The 19086-nt window shown below is 43.9% G+C and overlaps 1 protein-coding gene across 1 annotated transcript in view; it reads right to left on the bottom strand.

The window, feature by feature from the left end:
* Positions 1-8131: 8131 nt before the first annotated feature.
* Positions 8132-19086, bottom strand: part of LOC308305612 (MAM domain-containing glycosylphosphatidylinositol anchor protein 2-like) — a gene marked incomplete at both ends in the record, with an annotated part of 123447 nt that continues 112492 nt past the window's right edge. Inside the window, 7 exons of the mRNA XM_080750432.1 lie at positions 8132-8214; positions 9577-9676; positions 11637-11767; positions 15065-15238; positions 16189-16344; positions 17800-17820; positions 18529-18706. Coding sequence (XP_080606558.1) covers positions 8132-8214; positions 9577-9676; positions 11637-11767; positions 15065-15238; positions 16189-16344; positions 17800-17820; positions 18529-18706 — 843 coding nt within the window. The remainder of the gene's footprint in view (positions 8215-9576; positions 9677-11636; positions 11768-15064; positions 15239-16188; positions 16345-17799; positions 17821-18528; positions 18707-19086) is intronic.

Genomic DNA, 19086 nt, shown 5'->3' with positions numbered 1-19086 from the left:
GAGAACAAAGCAAATGACCGCCAGAGGCAGAGAAATAACATTAATAATAAACAATTAGATTATCACTCTGTGAACCACTTCCTCTCTGGATAATGAGAGAGAGAGAGAGAGAGAGAGAGAGAGAGAGAGAGATAGAGAGAGAGAGAGAGAGAGAGAGAGAGTTGTCTACAGTGTAATAGCTGATAAGATGACCTCTTTACCAAATGATAAACAAGGGCGGCTGCCACGGGATACTGTAATGACTGCACATCATATGGGTAAACAATAATGTGCCGTAGGAAAGGAGCAGAGTGTGTGTGTGTGTGTGTGTGTGTGTGTGTGTGTGTGTGTGTGTGTGTGTGTGTGTGTGTGTGTGTGTGTGTGTGCGTGTGCGTGTGTGTGTGTGTGTGTGTGAAGAAGAAATAAACATGAGGGCCATTTTCCTTTCAGAGTTGGGAGTTTTGCCCGGTTATTACTTGGTTTGCGAGGCTGGTATTGTTCACCGAATATAGCAGATCTTTAGGGATATATATGTATTTTTTAAACATAGTAAAGAGCTAAAATGTTAAGGTTGATGTCCTCACAAGTATAGTAATGTGTGAGTTTTTTTTTAAAGGTGCTTTTCACAGATCATCAACCATATCTAACTATTAATTTACCGAATGTCCGCCGTCTGACCGTCTGTCTGCATGCTGACATCACTGATACTGAACAGTGTCGTCACCATGGTAACAATGCACAACTGACATCACTACAGTGCCCACATTTGGAGATGACATCACAGACTGGCCTGGACACGGAACACCATGGGCATAAAAGAGTGCCAGCCAGCCAGACAGACAGACAGAGAGATACAACGGGTATTGCACCACTGGACATGGATGGTGACTGTTCCGCCCAACGGGCACCAGTATGGGTTCTCCAACATTACTTCTGAAACTCCTACATTCAATCACTCAAATGAGAAATTAAACATTGGCCAAATTGTCAAATATTAGAGGCAGAAATTGTGAAAATAGCTGATCTACATGTTCACAACGCCTCGCGTTGCGAGGTGTTGTGAGCATGTAGATCTGCTATTTTCACAATAGAACCGTGTTATACAAAATGTAATGCCTCAACTCTTTGTGCTTGTCTACTGAAGTAGACAGAAATGGTGCCATGATCTTATAATGAGCATTAGTGAGGACCAGGGCCGGACTGGGACTTAAATTTGGTCCTGGCATCTTTGCCCCAGACCGTCCCACCACAACCGGCGCGAACTGAACATAGAAGATCTACAAGCCCACACGCATCGAGACAGCGGTACATTGTGGGTTTATATGCTGTTAAACACTCGGATGGGACTCCTGAGCCACCGTAGCCTGTGAATGGGCTGTATTCAGATGATAGACAAGCGAGTGGGCCAATCAATGTGATGTCTCTCTGCTCTGTGAGCCAGTGCCATAAGGATTGGCCCACCCAACTTAAGCCCCTTTTCCACTGACATGGCCCAACACCACACCACTCCACACCACCCACTTGTGCCAGTTTTTCCACAACAAGGAAATGGGTAGAGTGGTGTGAAAGTGGTACTAAACGTGGTACTAAAAAGTATCCAATCCAGAGTAGGTCTGAGATAGGCCAAACAGGGCCAAACACTTCATAATGACTGATCACTCACTGACTTTTCATTTAGACCACGAGGATATAGTTGTAATATATGATAATAGATTCTATTGTGTTATATAATCACTGTTATAATTTATTATAGTGTATTATAGTAATACATTAATACTTTATAGTGTGTTATAATCACAGTTATAATCCATTATTGTGCATTATAATTAGGATAGTTGTAATACAAATTTATATTGTATTATAATCACAGTTAAAAGGGTCAATTTGTTGCTTACCCATAGGTGTAGCTACTTTGTGTAATGGAAAATGTAGATATTTTTATGTGGTGTGGTGTAGTGTATTGTTGTGTCGTGTGGTGCTAAAGCTGCAGTCGAAAAGGGGCTTTAGTGGCCACCCGGCTCAAAAATTACTGTAACTATCCTAAAATGGTGGCAATTTTCTTTAATAAAATTGGGCCCACAGGCATATGCCTGGTATACCAAATGCCAGGTCCACCCGTGGTAAAGACCAGCTACTGTATATGAAGTTGACAGTGAGTGAAGTGGTCCTTTGTTAGGCTGTATAGCTGATTATGAAACATTTCATTTACCAGTTGTTAAAGGAGTCATCATTGTCTGTGTGTCTGGACATGGACAAAAAATACATGGCAAGACTTGTCCATGTCTGTGGCAAATCTATGATTTCAAATATCTATTAGAAAAAAAGCTTTTATTTTTCCTGAAAAAAAAGTCCGGCATTCAAAATGTACTTAAAGTACCAAAAGTAAAAGTAGGCCTACAAAATGTTTGAACATAGGACAAGCTCACAATGTTTGGTGTGAGCTCGGCCGTTTTATGAAAAGAGCCAAGGGCTAAAAGTTTGTTTTTATTAATATTATAATTTATATCTGCAAATAAACTAGTAACTAAAGTTTTAAGATAAATGTGGTGGAGTAAAAGTACAACATTTCTTAATGGTTTGTTTTAATTCTGTGAAGTAAAGTGATTCTCCCCATCAATCTGTACAACAAAATAAACAACATTTTAAAATGGAAGAAAAAGTAATAAATATATAACAAATTGTTCTGATATATATATATATATATATATATATATATATATAATCTTCACTTGTCTCTGGGGAGAAACAAAATAGGAGTTTCACTCTTCTCTTATTTCGAAGTACCTCAAAACATGGTTTGGATCAAATTGCTGTACTTCAATGCCACTGGCTCCAGATGGATTTTGAAATGGTCTCTCTGCACCATTTCAGACTGGTCCAGTATAAGAGTACTGGTGCTCAATGCCGGGTTCTCAGGCCGTCCAAATGGACCCTTTACGGGTCTGTAACTCCGAAAGGGTACGAATCCACTCGGTTCCATTTTGTACCTCTCAAAATCACAGGCCCCGTCAAGAGTCCATTTGGGGCACGGGACTGCGCGTCGAGTTACGAGGATTGCTGTGTGTATACAGGTGGGCGGAGTTCTGGTCTCTCCATATGGGTTGCGGTTTGTTCGTTCGTCTGTTTGACCCGGTCCAGCTGAAAGCAGCTATACATACAGTCAGAACATGAAACCTTCTCCGTTCTCCCAGTCTTTGTGTCAAAATAGTCTTGTGGTCGTGAAAGTTTGATTTGTGGTTCCCGTCGAAGAATCTTAGAACCGTCCAGAATGCCACAAAATGGTTCTAGAAGCACTAGTCTTTAGAAAAATAAAAAAATGAAGAAAACAAACAAAAACGTGGTTCTTCTTCTCGGCAGCCCAAAGGACGACGGAGACATTGAGTTCTGTTGCCTTTAGATAAAACTGTGGTGCATTAGAAATAAAAGGTATCTTTTAAAAGTCTATTGAACAGATTTGAAAATACCTTACGATACCAGAGAGACCTCATCTGCAGCGGCGAAGGTCTTTTCCCTGGAGGGCAGTTCCTCTTGTTTTCCCTCTCTCTGTCTGTCTGTCTCTCTCTTTCTCTTTCTCTCTCTCTGTGTCTCTTTCTCTAGCTCTCTCTCTCTCTCTTCATTCTTTCTCTCTCTCCGAGTGTGAAGGCACTTGTTTTACGATGGCAGGAGAGCAGCAGCTTCCGGAACGTAAAAGAGAACCCAGAAGAGACTCTGCTCTCTCTAGACTAGCGTTCCTCCAGAGACCGTCTCCAGACCTTAACTCGTTAGCTAAAGGACAACTCCGCCCCTAAATAACACCTAGGCTCATTTTCCTGCTTATATTGATCCCAAATGAATGTCCATGGGGCCTATTAGGCAGAAATGCCCCTGTTGTCCGGTTTCCCCCGCAGAACCCAGCAGCTCTCATAGCATAGAGCAGGGTTCCCCAATTAGTTTTCCCCAAGGGCCGAATTATGTCTAGGGTACCAAGCCGAGGGCCACAACATTGCAGGGGGCGACGGCGTCGTTCCCGTCGCCCCCCGCTACGTTCCCGCTGCTGTTTTCACTACTTTTGTGCGACGGCCTTGTATGATTTGCGAAAGAACGTACACATTTGGAGATACGAGATTTCCACCCGACAACAACGATATACTAGTGTTGTTGCTGCTCTTATACCACCATTATTACTGGGGTTGGTGTGGGCCAGACAGTAGCCCCTCGCGGGCCCGAGACCACAAGCCTATCGCTTTTACGCTATTTGTTGCGGTCAAAAGTGTGTTTTTTCTTTTCTCAATCTGTTATTAGTTGTCATTACACACGCATCCATGCCATCGTTGTCCCACACGAGGAAAAGACGTGCTGTGATGGGCCAGTAGTCACTTTGATTGGCAGTTGTGAAGAATGCTAATCCCAAAACATGATTTATGAGACTGTGGTGGCTTGTGTGGGACAACCAAGGCAGGGATGTGTTTGTAATGACAACTAGTAAAACATTCATGAAAGAAAAAAATCACTTTTGACTGCAACAAATAGTGTAAAAGCGATAGGCTTATGGGTTCCACTCTATGCTATGAGAGCTGCTGGGTTCTGCTGGGTAAACAGGGGCATTTCTGCCTAATAGACCCCATGGACAGTCATATAAGTAGGAAAATGAGCCTAGATGTTATTTAGGGCAGGGTTGTCCTTTAAGATACATCAGTGGTTCTCAACCTTTCCAGGCCACGACCCCCCCTCAAAATAGTCCTGTCTGAACTGGGGACCCTAACCCCACCCTGACAAGCACTTGGAATTGTAGGAGTTTCTAGGCATTTAGTTTCCACAGCCGATCTATAAGCTCAGAGCGCCTCCCGTTCTGTAGGGCTGTTCGATTTGGCCTAAAAATTAAATCCTGATTTATTTCTCAGAAAAGTCGATTTTCGATTTCGATTTGTTGTTTTCATTTAAAAAAAAATGCAATCAAATGATAATTATTTTTGGTCAGACTTGGGCTTATTATATTGCAGAACCTTGTCGTGTCTTAGGAGGACCGGGCTGTGGACCTTTTGACCCGTGCAGGGCTCTAATGAGCGAGATCCGTACCAGAATTACCCTAATTAAAGTGAAAATCGATTTGGCAATTTTCTTTCGATCTTCAAAAAAAAAAAGAAAAAATCTGATTTAGATTTTAAACTTCGATTCATCGCCCAGCCCTAGTTGCGAGGCATTGTGAGCTTATACATCAGCTGTTATTTAAACCCCTGGGAGGGGTCCCGGCCCACAGGTTGAGGGATACAGTACTAGGATCAATGCACGTATACAGAACAGAGGAGCGTAGACAGGGAGAGGAGGGAGAGATGGAGCGAGTGTGTGTTGGTGTGTGAGAGAGAGAGAGAGGGAGAGAGGGGGAGAGAGGTTTAGCTGACATCATGTGAACACATTTGGGTCTTTCCCATTTCTCCACACTTAGCCGTAAAGTGCATGTGGAAACTTTTGCTTAATAAGCACTTAAACCCTTATTGTGGGGAAGGCTTTTGCAGAAAACAGCAGATCGACATTAAGCTTACTGTATGTGAGCTTTTCCTCGATCGGCTGTTTTCAGCAAAATGATTTCCCCTCAATCACAGATAACAGAAAACACACTCGAATAGAGCCCTGAGGACAGGGGCGTCACAAGGGGGGGGGGGAAAGTGGGACTGAGTTACTAGGGCCCAAGGTGGAGGGGCCCTAGTAACTTTAGCTATTGAAAAATAGCAGATACACGAGCTCACAGCGCGGCACCGAGTGCCGCGCTGTGAGCTTGTAGATCTGCTATTTTTTGAAAAGTCGTGAAAATGTGTGCAAATCTTTGAATATATGTATTTTTTAAGTGAACATTTGTGTCTCAGATTTAGCTTCTGGGGGGTCCCTGGAACTAGATATTTTGAGATGGGGGGGTCCGTGGCCAAATACATATCATTTTGGGGGTCCTTGACATGAAAAGGTTTGAGCACCACTGATATGGAAACATAGGTTTATTGCACACATTTTCAAGATTTTTCAAAAATAGCAGATATACAAGCTCGCAGCACTGCAAGCTTGTAGATCTGCTTTCTTTTTTTTTTTAAAGATTTGTTTATGGGCTTTTTATGCCTTTATTGATAGGACAGTAGACTGACTGGAAATGGGGAGAGAGATGGGGAATGACATGTGGCAAAGGTCGTCCGGATCGGGAATCGAACCGGCGACGCCAGCAGGCATCATAGCCTAGTATGTGGTATGCACCTTGACCACTAGGCCAGCGGGCGCCCCGATCTGCTATTTTTCAATAGTTAACATTCATTCGGGGCCCGCAGTGAATCCTTGTACCCAGGGCCCAGAATTTGGTGTGACGCCCCTGCCTGAGGGACTCTGGACCAACCATAATAATGGGGTTTTATTGTGACACCCCCCAAAGTTCAAGCCTTTTGCCTCCCAACCCATAGTCGTCAAAAGATCTTTTTCATAGCTACATTTAATGAAATGAATCATGGGTATGTTTGATTTCGGTGCCGAAAAAGAAAGAGCAAGCGTTCAAAACCGACTGCTGTCGAGGTCACTGTCGGGTCTAAATCAAACGTGTTAATCCTGCTAAAGGGGCTAGCCTGCTACGGGGCATGCTGTTGAACTACAAAACTATTTACACGTGCCGAAGATGTAACGTTTTCAATTCAAGCATACTGTATAGCTAGAAGTGGCAGATCTACAAGCTTCGAGCTTGTGGATCTGCTACTTTTGATGCCTGTCTGTGTGACGCGCTGTATGATCGAGTAGGGCGTTAATTTATGGGGGAAAAAGAAGAAAACGCAAAAAGTTAAACAACAGCGACCCGTGAAGTTCCGGGACCAAGTTCTGCTTACGTTTCCATATAACCAGACCTAACCGGGAAGGTCACAAAAAAGAGAACTCAAGTCAACAAACTGTAGATTTAGTCGACTAAAACCTCATGATATTTAGTCGACTAAAACTAAAACTAGACTAAAAGTATTCCAGATAACTAAAATATGACTAAAACTAAATGCAATTTCAACCAAAGACTATGAATAAAAACTAGATCAAATCAAACCCTGGTGTTGTCACAAGTAGCCGGAAGCGTTGTGGAGGGAGAAGGCTGCTAAATGCTCACGCTATGTCTTTCTCTTTTATATAACTTAAATGCTCACGTTATTTCTTTGTCTTTTTTATAACTTTTAGATGTTCTTCACTGATGATGATGATGATTATGATGATGAGGACATGGAAAGTGAGTTGTGCTTTTACAAAAATAGAAAACACTTTTTTTACTGCGGTATACCGCAATTTACGCACGCACGCACGCACACACTCGCACACATGCACACACACTATACTGCATTGTGGTTGTGTCTACACCACTGTTTCTCAAAATCTGGTACGGTCCAAACGGACCCTTGACGGGCCTGTCCAACTCTGAGAGTGTGCAAATGGAACCAAATGGACCCCGCAAGGGTCCCCGGGCCCAACAAGTGCTCTACTCCAGGGTTTCCCAATCCGTTTTCCCCAAGGGCCGAATTATGTCGAGGGTACCAACATTGCAGTGGGCGACGGTGGCGTTCCCGCTACTCCAGTGACAGTTCAGATATCGTCATTGTCGGGTGAAAATCTTGTATGTCCAAAACCGTTCGTTTTGCATTTATCATTTTAAAAATGATTTAAAGTAGTGAAAACACACAACGCCGAGGCGTTGTGTGCTTTTAGATCTGCTGTTTTCACTACTTTTGTGCGACGGCCTTGCATGATGAAGCAGGGCTTTACTTTGCGAAAGAACATACACATTTGGAGATACGAGGTGTCCACCCGACAACGACGATATATTAGTGTTGTTGCTGCTCTTATGCCACCATTATTACTGGGGTTGGTGTGGGCCAGACAGTAGCCCCCCGCGGGCCGCAAATGGCCCGCGGGCCGCCTATTGGGGAACCCTGCTCTACTCTATGAGCCCTGCTCTAAATCCTCCTCCTGACCTCACCCTGACCTCTATGACATCATCGGGATGCGACGAGCGGTTTTTGGTAGGCGGGGCTTCTTCAAGTTCAACGCCTTTGCAGTCTCTCTCTGTTCCGTGATTGGTTGGTGTCGGGGAGCGTAGGCAGGGCCGGGGCGGGGCGTAGCGGGGGGTGTGTTGGGGGAGGGCCGGGGTCCAAGGGTCCGAGGGAGAGGTGGGTCACCTCTGACAACCAATCAGGGCCAAGGTCACGCAGAGCTGCCATATATGGGAAAATGCGGGAGGGGCCAGAGAGCGTAGATCTGTGTGTGTGTGTGAGAGAGAGAGAGAGACAGACAGATAAACAGACAGACAGACAGACAGACAGACAGAGAAAGAGAGACAGAGGTCAAATATATATATAATAACATAACATTAAAACCTACTTTAAAAGGTAACTACAAATTAAACTAGGCCAGGCGGCCTGTTATAGCGCCACCATGAGGCTGATTTGAAAAGTTTGAAGTGGCATTTCTTCCTCGGCCAAGTGGGAATGTGTGTGCATAATTTCGTGCGTGATTTGAGACATTTTGTTCAAAACTGACAAATCTTACAAACTTTGAAAGCCAATCTCAGCCAATCAGGATGGAATATGGACAATCAGACAGATTCATGTTGATCACATGACTGTAGAGATACTGTCTACTGATTTGCGTGATTTTTGGACAAAATCTGTAGGAGTACTGGCCAAAAGGTAGTTTTGCATAAATTGGCCTCCTGGTGGCGCTAGAACAGGCCCATGTGAAAAATGTGGGGCAGAGGTTCTGAATGGGCATCCAGGGAGTGTGTGTGCTCAGTTTGGCAGCGACCGGACCAACGGCGCCAGAGATTAGCTGGTAACAAACTGGAGGACACACGGACGCACGCACGCACGCACGCACACACGGACGGACGCACGGATGGACGGACAGGGGCGAAAACATAATCTCCCCCAAGCCTTCGGCTGGTGGAGACAACTATGAACATTCAACTACAGCACATACATTACATACATAGATGATTGAGACCAGTACACTGAAATAATCAGCCGTTAAGAAACACCCATAAACACGTCATCAAATGTGTTCATTAACACGTTGGCTGCCATAGTTTTGCCATAACTAAGGTTACGGGCCTATTATCTACACGGGGTGTCCCGGTCACGGACGACGAACGTCTTTTCTTTCACACGAAAAGATACAACCGCGATGATCTGTGTGTAGGCTATGGTCCATAGAAAACAGGCTGTTTTGACCAAACGCGTGATAAGGGAAAAGAATCCGAGATATATATGTCACAGTGTTTTTCATATGACAAGTTGTAGCATGCTGAAATACTAAAATATCTAAAAACACAGATTGAACACAAAAAATTACTCAGGATTGTGTTGGTCGTGTCCCAAACAACAATAAAATAAGATCTGGTTGTCCCAGAGGTGACCTGGTCCTTTAACATATACGCTTTTCTGCAGCCATGATGAATACAAGTGAATGGACAATAGAATATCCTGACTACATTATTTCGCGAGGAATCATGGGAAACTGAGTCTTTTCACCGCAGAATCAGGAATGTTCTATGCGGAATCAAGCCTTTTTCTCTGCAGATTCCTGGGGGGACTATTATTAAGAGGTGAAGTGATGACTCACTGTTGGGCGGAGGGTTTTTGCACACGCCCTCTTCGATGGTCACGTCATCGATGGCGATGTCCCCCTCGATCCCCTGGCCCCGGACCCCCTCCAAGACCACCTGAACACACACGCACACACACGCGCGCACACACACGCACGCACACACACACGCGCACACACACACACACACACACCAGCGTTAATCTTTCCGAAAATGTCCGTCGACTAATATAAAAGTATAGATCCAACATTACGACTCCATCAAGGCCATAGATATCCATAAATTAAATACAGATTTAGTAGACTAAAATCGTATGAGATTTAGTCAACTAAAACTGGACTAAAACTCTGGACTAAAAGGACAGCTAAAACTAAATGGGATTTTGTTCAAAACAGAAACAAGATAAAAGTACTCACATTTTGTACTTAAATAAAAGTATCAATACTGCACTTTAGATGTACTCCGTGACCGTTACAAGTAAATGTCCAGAATTCAAAATGTACTTGAGTAAAAGTATGAAAGTATTGGCATCAAAATGTACTTAAAGTACCAAAAGTAAAAGTACTAAATGTTTAGCCAAGGTATAAAATAGGGCTGAAGTGGGTTAATGTGTGTTTTATAATATTAATAATATATAATATATTTAGTATGAAAACCTCCACCGGCCGTCCGTCCGTCCGTCCGTCCGTCCGTCCGTCCGTCCGTCCGTCCGTCCGTCACACACGTCACACCTTTGCCCTGCTCAATGTATACGTGTAACGCCTGATACTGAGGTGATGTGTCACTGTGACATCACAGATACTGAGGTGATGTGTCACTGTGACATCACAGGTGAGATCGCAGTGATGTCAGATACTCAGAGCAGGGATCTCCATATTTAGGCATAAACAGGTGACATCACAGTGATGTCAGATACTCAGAGCAGGTATCTCCATATATGGGCATAAAATGGATTCTGTTAGGGATCTCCATACTGTATATGGGCATAAAAGGGATTAGTGATGTCAGATACTCAGAGCAGGGATCTCCATATATGGGCATAAAAGGGATTAGTGATGTCAGATACTCAGAGCAGGGATCTCCATATATGGGCATAAAAGGGATTCAGATGGAGATTCAACTTCAATGAGTAACAATGGCAAACTGTCAACTGCCCGTATGTCTTGATAATTGGTAAAACAAACTTTTGGCCTATTTGTGGCTTATCATCACATCCAACCATCTTAAGATACTCAGCTAGTGGGGAATGCTCTCTTCCCTGGTGAGAATTGCCCCTTTATATAGGGCTTGTTTGTGTATTGTATGACATCACGCCACATCATCAGCTGTGGACTCTGTGATGTCATCGTATCTCCATATATGGCCATCTCCGTATATGGAGATATAAGTCGTCCATGCCCAGGTATGGGCTGGTGAGGTCAGACTTTGTGTGATGGGTAGGTTATCTCCATATATGGAGATTCAACATTCCAGGTGTAACTATGGCTGCCCGTATGACGTGAGAGGTGGAGGCTGTGATATTTGTGGAGATAAGCGACCAACGGTCGCTTATCTCCCGATTAGGGAGTCTTACTGGTAATTTACACCTGCAAAGGAGGTGGAGAGGTAAAAGTGTTGGAAATTGGAAATACTCAAGTAAAGTACAAATATCTCAAACGTGTACTTAAGTACAGTAATTAGTTACTTTACACTACTGCAAGCTAAGTGGCTAACGGGGTCCCGGAGGTACAGTATAGCTCCAGCAGGCTCCGTCAGCAACCACCAGGCTTTAGTAGGGGAAAAAAACATCCTTCTCCAGCACCGGGAGCCGAGACGGGACGGGGAGTCGGGGGTCCCCTTGGAGTCCCATCAGTTTAGCGATTTATCAGCAAATATAGACCAGTGGTTCTCAACCTTTTCAGGCCGCGACCCAGAAAATAATCATATTTTAACTGGGGATCCCCCCACCATACGAGCACTAAGAGTTGAGGCATTACATTTTGTATCACACAGTTCTATTGTGACCCCCTGGGGGTCCCGACCCACATGTTGAGAACCACTGAATAGACAATATACCAGCTTTTTAACTTTAACAGACCTGGAAGGCGGAGGTCGGGTGGATGTTGATCTTGGCCTGTCTCCACCTGTCCCCTTGGTTCCCAGACAGACTCCACACCGACGTGTCACTCACACTCTGAGCCTTCTGACGCAGAAGCACATTCAGAGCACCTGGTGAGATTAAAATATAAACACATACACACACCTGGTGAGATTAAAATATAAACACATACACACACACACACACACACACACACACACACACACACACACACACACACACACACACACACACACACACACACACACACACACACACACACACACACACCTAGTGAGATTCAAATATAAACACATACACACCTGGTGAGATTAAAATTTTCATCGCATATTAATATTTGACCCGAGAAGCATTCTTCTCAAGTGAAACACATTTTGTTGTACGAGTGAATCAACAAGTGAGTTTTTTAAATCTAAATTTCGCATCCACTGGGCCAAGCAAAGCGCTCTGATCGGCTACTTTTCCGTTTGTGTTTGTTGTCTCTTCTTGGTTGGTGCATCACTATGATCGGTATGCCCGAAACTGAAGGTTCTGTGGTGCAAAAACTAAGTGCGATTAAAATGTGTTAATGTGTTAATTTTTTTAATCGTGTTAATTTTCTGTAATTAATTAATCGCAATTAATCAGTTAAAGTTCCAAGCCTAATACAAACACATACACACCTGGTGAGATTAACACAATGACACACGTCATGTAAGATCCGACACAGTGGCGTAACGACCCCCTCAACAACAGACCATTTTTGGTCAAAACAAGCTTTTTTCTGCGGACCCTAACGAAAGAATGGATGATCGCAGGTACAAATTTTCTTTTCCAGGTGTCTTATCACGGGGACTGGGTGGATATGAGTCCATATAGAATGGTACTTCTATATGGAAGGTTTTCTTCCAAGGGGCAGGTTTAAGAAAAATGTCTCTGGACACAATTGGTTAGACCAGACCAATACTGGGCCCTAATTGGTCACCCAACTCTTGGGGTGAGGTAATGAATTCACAATTGAGCGGCTAGACGCAGATCCGCCTAAGGCAATTCTTTGCGACGCATTGTGAGCTTTTAGATCGTCTATTTTTGGTATTTGTGATGTATCATGGATGTTTTATCTTTGCTGTTGTGTCTTCTATGTGTAGCTAAGTTAGTGTAATTTTTATTTCTGCCTCTTGGCCAGTTCATACTTGAAAAAGAGATCATGTCTCAATGTTTTTTACTGGTTAAATAAAGGTTAAATAAAAAAATAAAATGTTCAAATTGCCAAAGTAGTACTTTTATAATAATAATCCAAATCTTCAAAGTAACTAGTAACTAAAGCGTTCAAGTAAAGATACAATAGTTGCGTTTGAGATGTAGTGGAGTAGAAGTAAAATGATTGAAAATTGGAAATACTCCAGTAAAGTAAAAAAGATGCCTAAAAATGTAATTGAGTAAATGTACCAGAGTACTTGCACTTGAGTAAATGTACTTAGTTACTTTCCACCACCAGTGGGGGCGTACTGTATATAACGCATGCAGAGGAGTGCGCTCTCCGACGGGGAAAAACGAAACAAAATGTGGATCCAAATAGTTCAATCACAAAACCGGTGTCTGTAGTCATGGCGCTCAGGGGGCCGCATTGATCCAAGGTACCGAAATAACACGAAAGAGAAACAGACATAAATCTGAAGAAAGAATAAACCCGCGTTCCAACTCTATCTGGGCCGCGTTTGTTCACATTCATACACAGAACAATCTGCACAAATCCTTAGTTCGTTTAGGCCTGAACGCAAACCTGTGTCACTTTAGATTTTAACCACTTTAACCATTCATTTATGCTTTAACTATTAAAACATGGTGCCGTGCTGCAAGCTTGTAGATCTGCTATTTTAAAAAATCTTGAATCTTGAGTCTTTGAATATTTTTGACCCGATTCTATAAATGTCTTCTAAATCCTCCTTCTAAATCAGTGGTTCTCAAACCTTTTCAAGTCAAGGACCCCCAAAATGACGTGTATTTGGCCGTGGGTCTCAAAATATGTCGTTCCCGGGACCACCCAGAAGAAAATATTTGAGTTACAAATGTTCGCTTTTAAAAAGATATAGGCCTATTCAAATGTTTCAAAAATAGCAGATCTACAAGCTCGCAGCGTGCTGTGAACTTGTATATCTGCTATTTTCAATAGTTAAAGCATTAAATAATTCTAGGAAAAAATGGGTTAATTCTCCTGTTGGATTTGAAAGTGAAATAAAATGTCTTTCTATGTCAATCAAAGTATATAGTTCAATCATAAAAAATAAATGTCTGTAATCTTCACGCTCAGGGGGTTCGCTTTGTTCCCAGGCACCAAAATACCATCAAGGAATAATAATAATAATAACCTGAATTAAACCTGGCCAAGCACCTCCGCAAAATAAAACTCTTGACATGAATTTCACACCGTCCTTTCCTTCCACCTCCCCCGGGATATTGTGTGACTCGTACGTTAAAACCTGCCAGACAGATTGTCCCTCCGCGCCGTCGGCGAGCGGGGACTCCTATTTTGGGTTCCAAGCCGCTCACAAAGCTCTCCCAGGGCGAACCACGGTATCACCGCAGAGAGTTTCTCCTCTAGCAGCTCCGTAAACCAAAAATAACAACAAATCGTTGACGGATTTGAAAGGATATTCGGGGGAATGAGTCGCTTGATCTGTTGTTGGCAGCTCCTCCCTGCCTTAGGTAAAGAATAAATACAAAAATAATCATATTTGAATTTTGAGTTGAGGCATTACATTTAATTTGACACGGTTCCACAGATAAATGTTGTGAAAATAGCCGAAACTACAAGCTCACACACGTCGTCACTCAGGTGATGACTTTAGAAATTGCCTCCCTGTCTCGGGGCTCCATGATCTGCCATGATCTGCCTAGTGCTAAAAACCGCCCCTGTGTACAGTGGTATTATTGCGCAGTATAAGCAGTAGTAGTCTAGGGGCCGCGACCCCAAAATAATCATATTTTAACTGGGGACCCCCCCACCCTGACGAGCACTAAGAGTTGAGGCATTACATTTTGAATAACACGGTTCTATTGTGAAAATAGCAGATCTACATGCTCACAACGCCTCGCAACGCCAATGTGATCATGTAGATCGACTATTTTCACAATTTCTGACTCTGATATTTGACAATTTGGCCAATGTTTAATTTGCCATTTTAGAGGTATTAAAAAAGTCTTTAAATTGTCACTTTAGAAATGTACACATACCCCCTATAGACTTACACATTATGTCGGTTTGTTTACCGTTGAGTGAAGAAAACAATGTTGCACATTAAGTGAATCATCTGGGGACCCCCCAAAAATTTGGGAACCCCCCTGGGGATCCCGACCCACAGGTTGAGAACCACTGCCACTGGTCTAGGTATTAGCAGTAGCAGTAGTAGTAGTAGTGCGGTACTGACCTATATGTTTGCCATACATGTGGTAGTAGAAGGAGAAGCAGTATGTGGGGTTATTCGAGGTCACAGTGGTGGGGCCGGCCGTGACCTTTGACCCGACATTGAAGGTGGGGCTCAGAAGCCTGGCCTTGTCGCCCTCCAACCGAGGACGGGATGTCTCTATGTACATGTAGAAGCCTGCGAGGTGGAGGAGAGGAGAGGAGAGTAATTCAGTAAATTACAGCACACACTGAGACCCTGCTACGCTCTGCAGTGTAGGCATAAAATAAACCTCGGCGCAAACACATTTTAGCAGTTCAACCCCAGGCTAACTCCCACACACACGCACGCGCGCACGCACGCACGCACGCACGCACACACACACACACACACGACAGATCAACACAGATTAAAGTCGACATAAAACAGTGGAGGAGGCTGGTTTTTAAAACCGGAGGCCTGTGTGTGTGTGTGTGTGTGTGTGTGTGTATTTAAGGTGGGATGTAGAGTGGTTTTCTATGATGAAATGAACCACATTAACATCATGTCATGTAGGCACTGCGCGCACATGCACGCGCGCGCACACACACACACACACACACACACACACACACACACACACACACACACACACACACACACACACACACACACACAGAGAGAAGACTCACAGACACTCACTCGTCCTATCTCCCTCTCTCTGTGCCCTTGGGCTATGAGTTTTCTGACACACTGTTGATCTCCTTTCAAACCTCATTAATCTCACTGAGTACGCCCGCACGTGCGCACGTGACGCACACACACACACACACACACACACACACACACACACACACACACACACACACACACACACACACACACACACACACACACACACACACACACACACACACACACACGCACACACACACACGGTGACAGGAGGATCAGGTTGATTCTCAGCAGCAGAGGAACATTTATCAAATCAGACAGAAGGTGGTACCTTTTACAACATCACCTCACTTGAGGTGTGTGTGTGTGTGTGTGAGTGAGTGTGAGTGTGAGTGTGAGTGTGAGTGTGAGTGTGAGTGTGTGTGTGTGTGTGTGTGTGTGTGTGTGTGTGTGTGTGTGTGTGTGTGTGAGTGTGTGTGTGCGCGTGCTCCCACCCTGTTTGGAGCCGGTGCGGTCGCTGCTGGGGCCGGTGTTGGGGGTGTACTTGGTGTTGCGCGTGGCGGCGCTGTGTCTCGTCCAATCAAAGCTGTCCGTTTTGTCCTGAGAGAAGAGACACACGGCCTCGTCTTCAAAGCCACACTGGAACTCTCCTGGACGGACAGACGGACAGACAGATAGACAGACAGACAGACAGACAGACAGACAGACAGACAGACAGACGGACAGACAGACGGACAGAGGGCCGGACGGACAGACAGACGAACAGACGAACAGAGGGACAGACAGACAAAGCCGGATTTACAAGGCAGACAAATGTGAGTCGTAAATACCTGTGACTGTTGCACATTTCAATAAATATTAAAATGTGCAACATTTTAATAAAGGGTCGATCAAAAGTATTTCGTATGCTAGTTCATATAACAATCTTGGCCGTCTGGCCAGTGATGTATATCGGACCAGTTACCCATATATGGAGATGGATGTATATGGAGATATATGTCACCTGTGACCACAGTGTCCGGCGTTACCCGTACGGACGGATACGGACAAGCTGTGCCGGTTCTGACAGTAAACTGCGACTTACGGTCGCAATTAACTCATGGGATGCCCACGAGGTGTCTACACGCCAATCTCTTTGATGTCTCTGGAGGCCCACGACGCGTTGACGTGTTTACTGTATTTACAGTATTAACTTTAAATCTCACCGTTAGGTTGGGACTGCGCCTCGATGTAGCCCATTAGCCGCTAGTCGCTTCGAGTCGACGCTGGGAGCATCGCGCGGCCGTTTTTCTCCGTATACTCCAATGCATTTCCCCATCTTTAACACCCTTTATCTCTGATGTTTGTTTTATGGCTAAAACTGTGGCGGCAATGAACAGCTATGATCAACACTGGTCTATACAGAAAGTTACACAATAACATCCTGTCTGCGCTCATGTGACCAAGTGACGTCATGACGCATGCATTGACGCAGCAGGGCCGGATTCAATACAATGGTGGTGGGCCTGGGCAGCGAGAGGGGATAAATGGGGCAATCCAGGGGCACCCGATGTGTTAAGTACTGTATATCATAGCGTCATTCATTCATGCATCCTTCAAATATTTCACATAATGTATAACTTAAAGAGGTGTTGCCATGATTCCCCCCCCCCCCCCCCCCCTCTAAAACATGATTATCAGGTATTATGATTATACTAGGAGGAAGATTTTTTCCAAAAAAGTATACAGAAAGAGTTAAAATTGGGTTTTTATGTGGCCACACCCCCAGTTCATTAAGTATGCATGGATGTCATGGTGGGTGGTGACCCAGCTGATATAGCCACACCCCACAGTGTTGGGTGAATGGCAATTGGGGAGGAGTTGATACTGTGACACACTTAGTATCTGTGTTTTTTAACTGACACTTTTGACCACAAGGGGCAGCCTCCAAGAGAAAACAAACAAATACTAAGATAATACATCATTTCTCAAAAAAACCACATCAGGGGGTCTAATGAAGTACTTTCAACCTCCTAGACACATGAAAAACAGAAAAAGTACAAAACTATGGCACCACCTCTTTAAATGTCTGTCTGTGGTGGGTTGTTAAAGGGACAGTTACTCACTGAGGTGTGGATTGACAGGAGCTGTGGAAAAGACAGGAAAAGACATGGCATTAGTCCAGTGTTTTTTATTATGTGCAGTGATGATGTTAACTTTTACTTGTAACAGAGTGTTTCTACATCGCAGTATAGATACTTTTCCTCAAGTCAGTGTTGATTTTGTCGACTAAAACTATGACGAAAAGTGTTTGTCGACTGCGTTTTTTTCACTGACGGCAACAAAATAAAAACTAAATAAAAACTAAGCTGTGATGACTAAAACTGAGACTAAATATATTGACAATTTCGTCGACAAAATAAAAACTAGACTAAAATGTTGGGGAGGGACTAGTGGAGAAGAGAGTAATTTTATGTTTGGTTGCTCTCCGGTGTTGAAAATAGCAGATCTATAGCAGATCTACAAGCTCACAGCTTGTAGATCGGCTATTTTCAGCACGCAACCAAGTGTAAAATCAGTCATTACAATGCCATCAAGGCCTGCCAAAATACATTTTAGTCGACTAAATCAACTGTACATTTAGTTGACTAAAATCTTATGATATTTAGTCAACTAAAACTAGACTAAAACAAATACTTTTCCAGGTGACTAAATTATGACTACAACTAAATGATATTTTATTCAAAAGACTATGACTAAAACTAAATCAAAATTTGCTGTCAAAAACAACACTGCCTCAAGTAAAACACATGCGAGTGTTGTTTCTCCACCCCTGGCCTGCGTAGGTAGCGTACCGCTGTAGGTGACGGTGCGCTCGGTGCAGTCTCCCTCTCCGTAGCGGCTGATGGGCGTGAGGCGGACCAGGTAGGACTCTGGCTTCACCAGCTCCGTCAGGTTGTAGGTCAGCAGCTGTCCTCTGTCCATCTGACGCTCCACCGGGATCTCCTGCTCCCACCAGCGAGACTGACTCATCTGGAGAGAGAGACCAGCATGCATACAACATCATGTTAAAAGACTGACTCATCTGGAGAGAGAGACCAGCATGCACACAACATCATGTTAAAAGACTGACTCATCTGGAGAGAGAGACCAGCATGCACACAACATCACGTCAAAAGACTGACTCATCTGGAGAGAGAGACCAGCATGCACACAACATCATGTTAAAAGACTGACTCATCTGGAGAGAGAGAGACCAGCATGCACACAACATCACGTCAAAAGACTGACTCATCTGGAGAGAGAGAGAGACCAGCATGCACACATCATCACGTCAAAAGACTGACTCATCTGGAGAGAGAGACCAGCATGCACACAACATCATGTCAAAAGACTGACTCATCTGGAGAGAG

Source organism: Nannobrachium achirus (assembly GCF_963921795.1).
Source record: "Nannobrachium achirus genome assembly, chromosome: 20".
In the NCBI taxonomy this organism is placed as follows: Eukaryota; Metazoa; Chordata; class Actinopteri; order Myctophiformes; family Myctophidae; genus Nannobrachium; species Nannobrachium achirus.
This window is presented reverse-complemented; position numbering and strand designations above follow the sequence as displayed.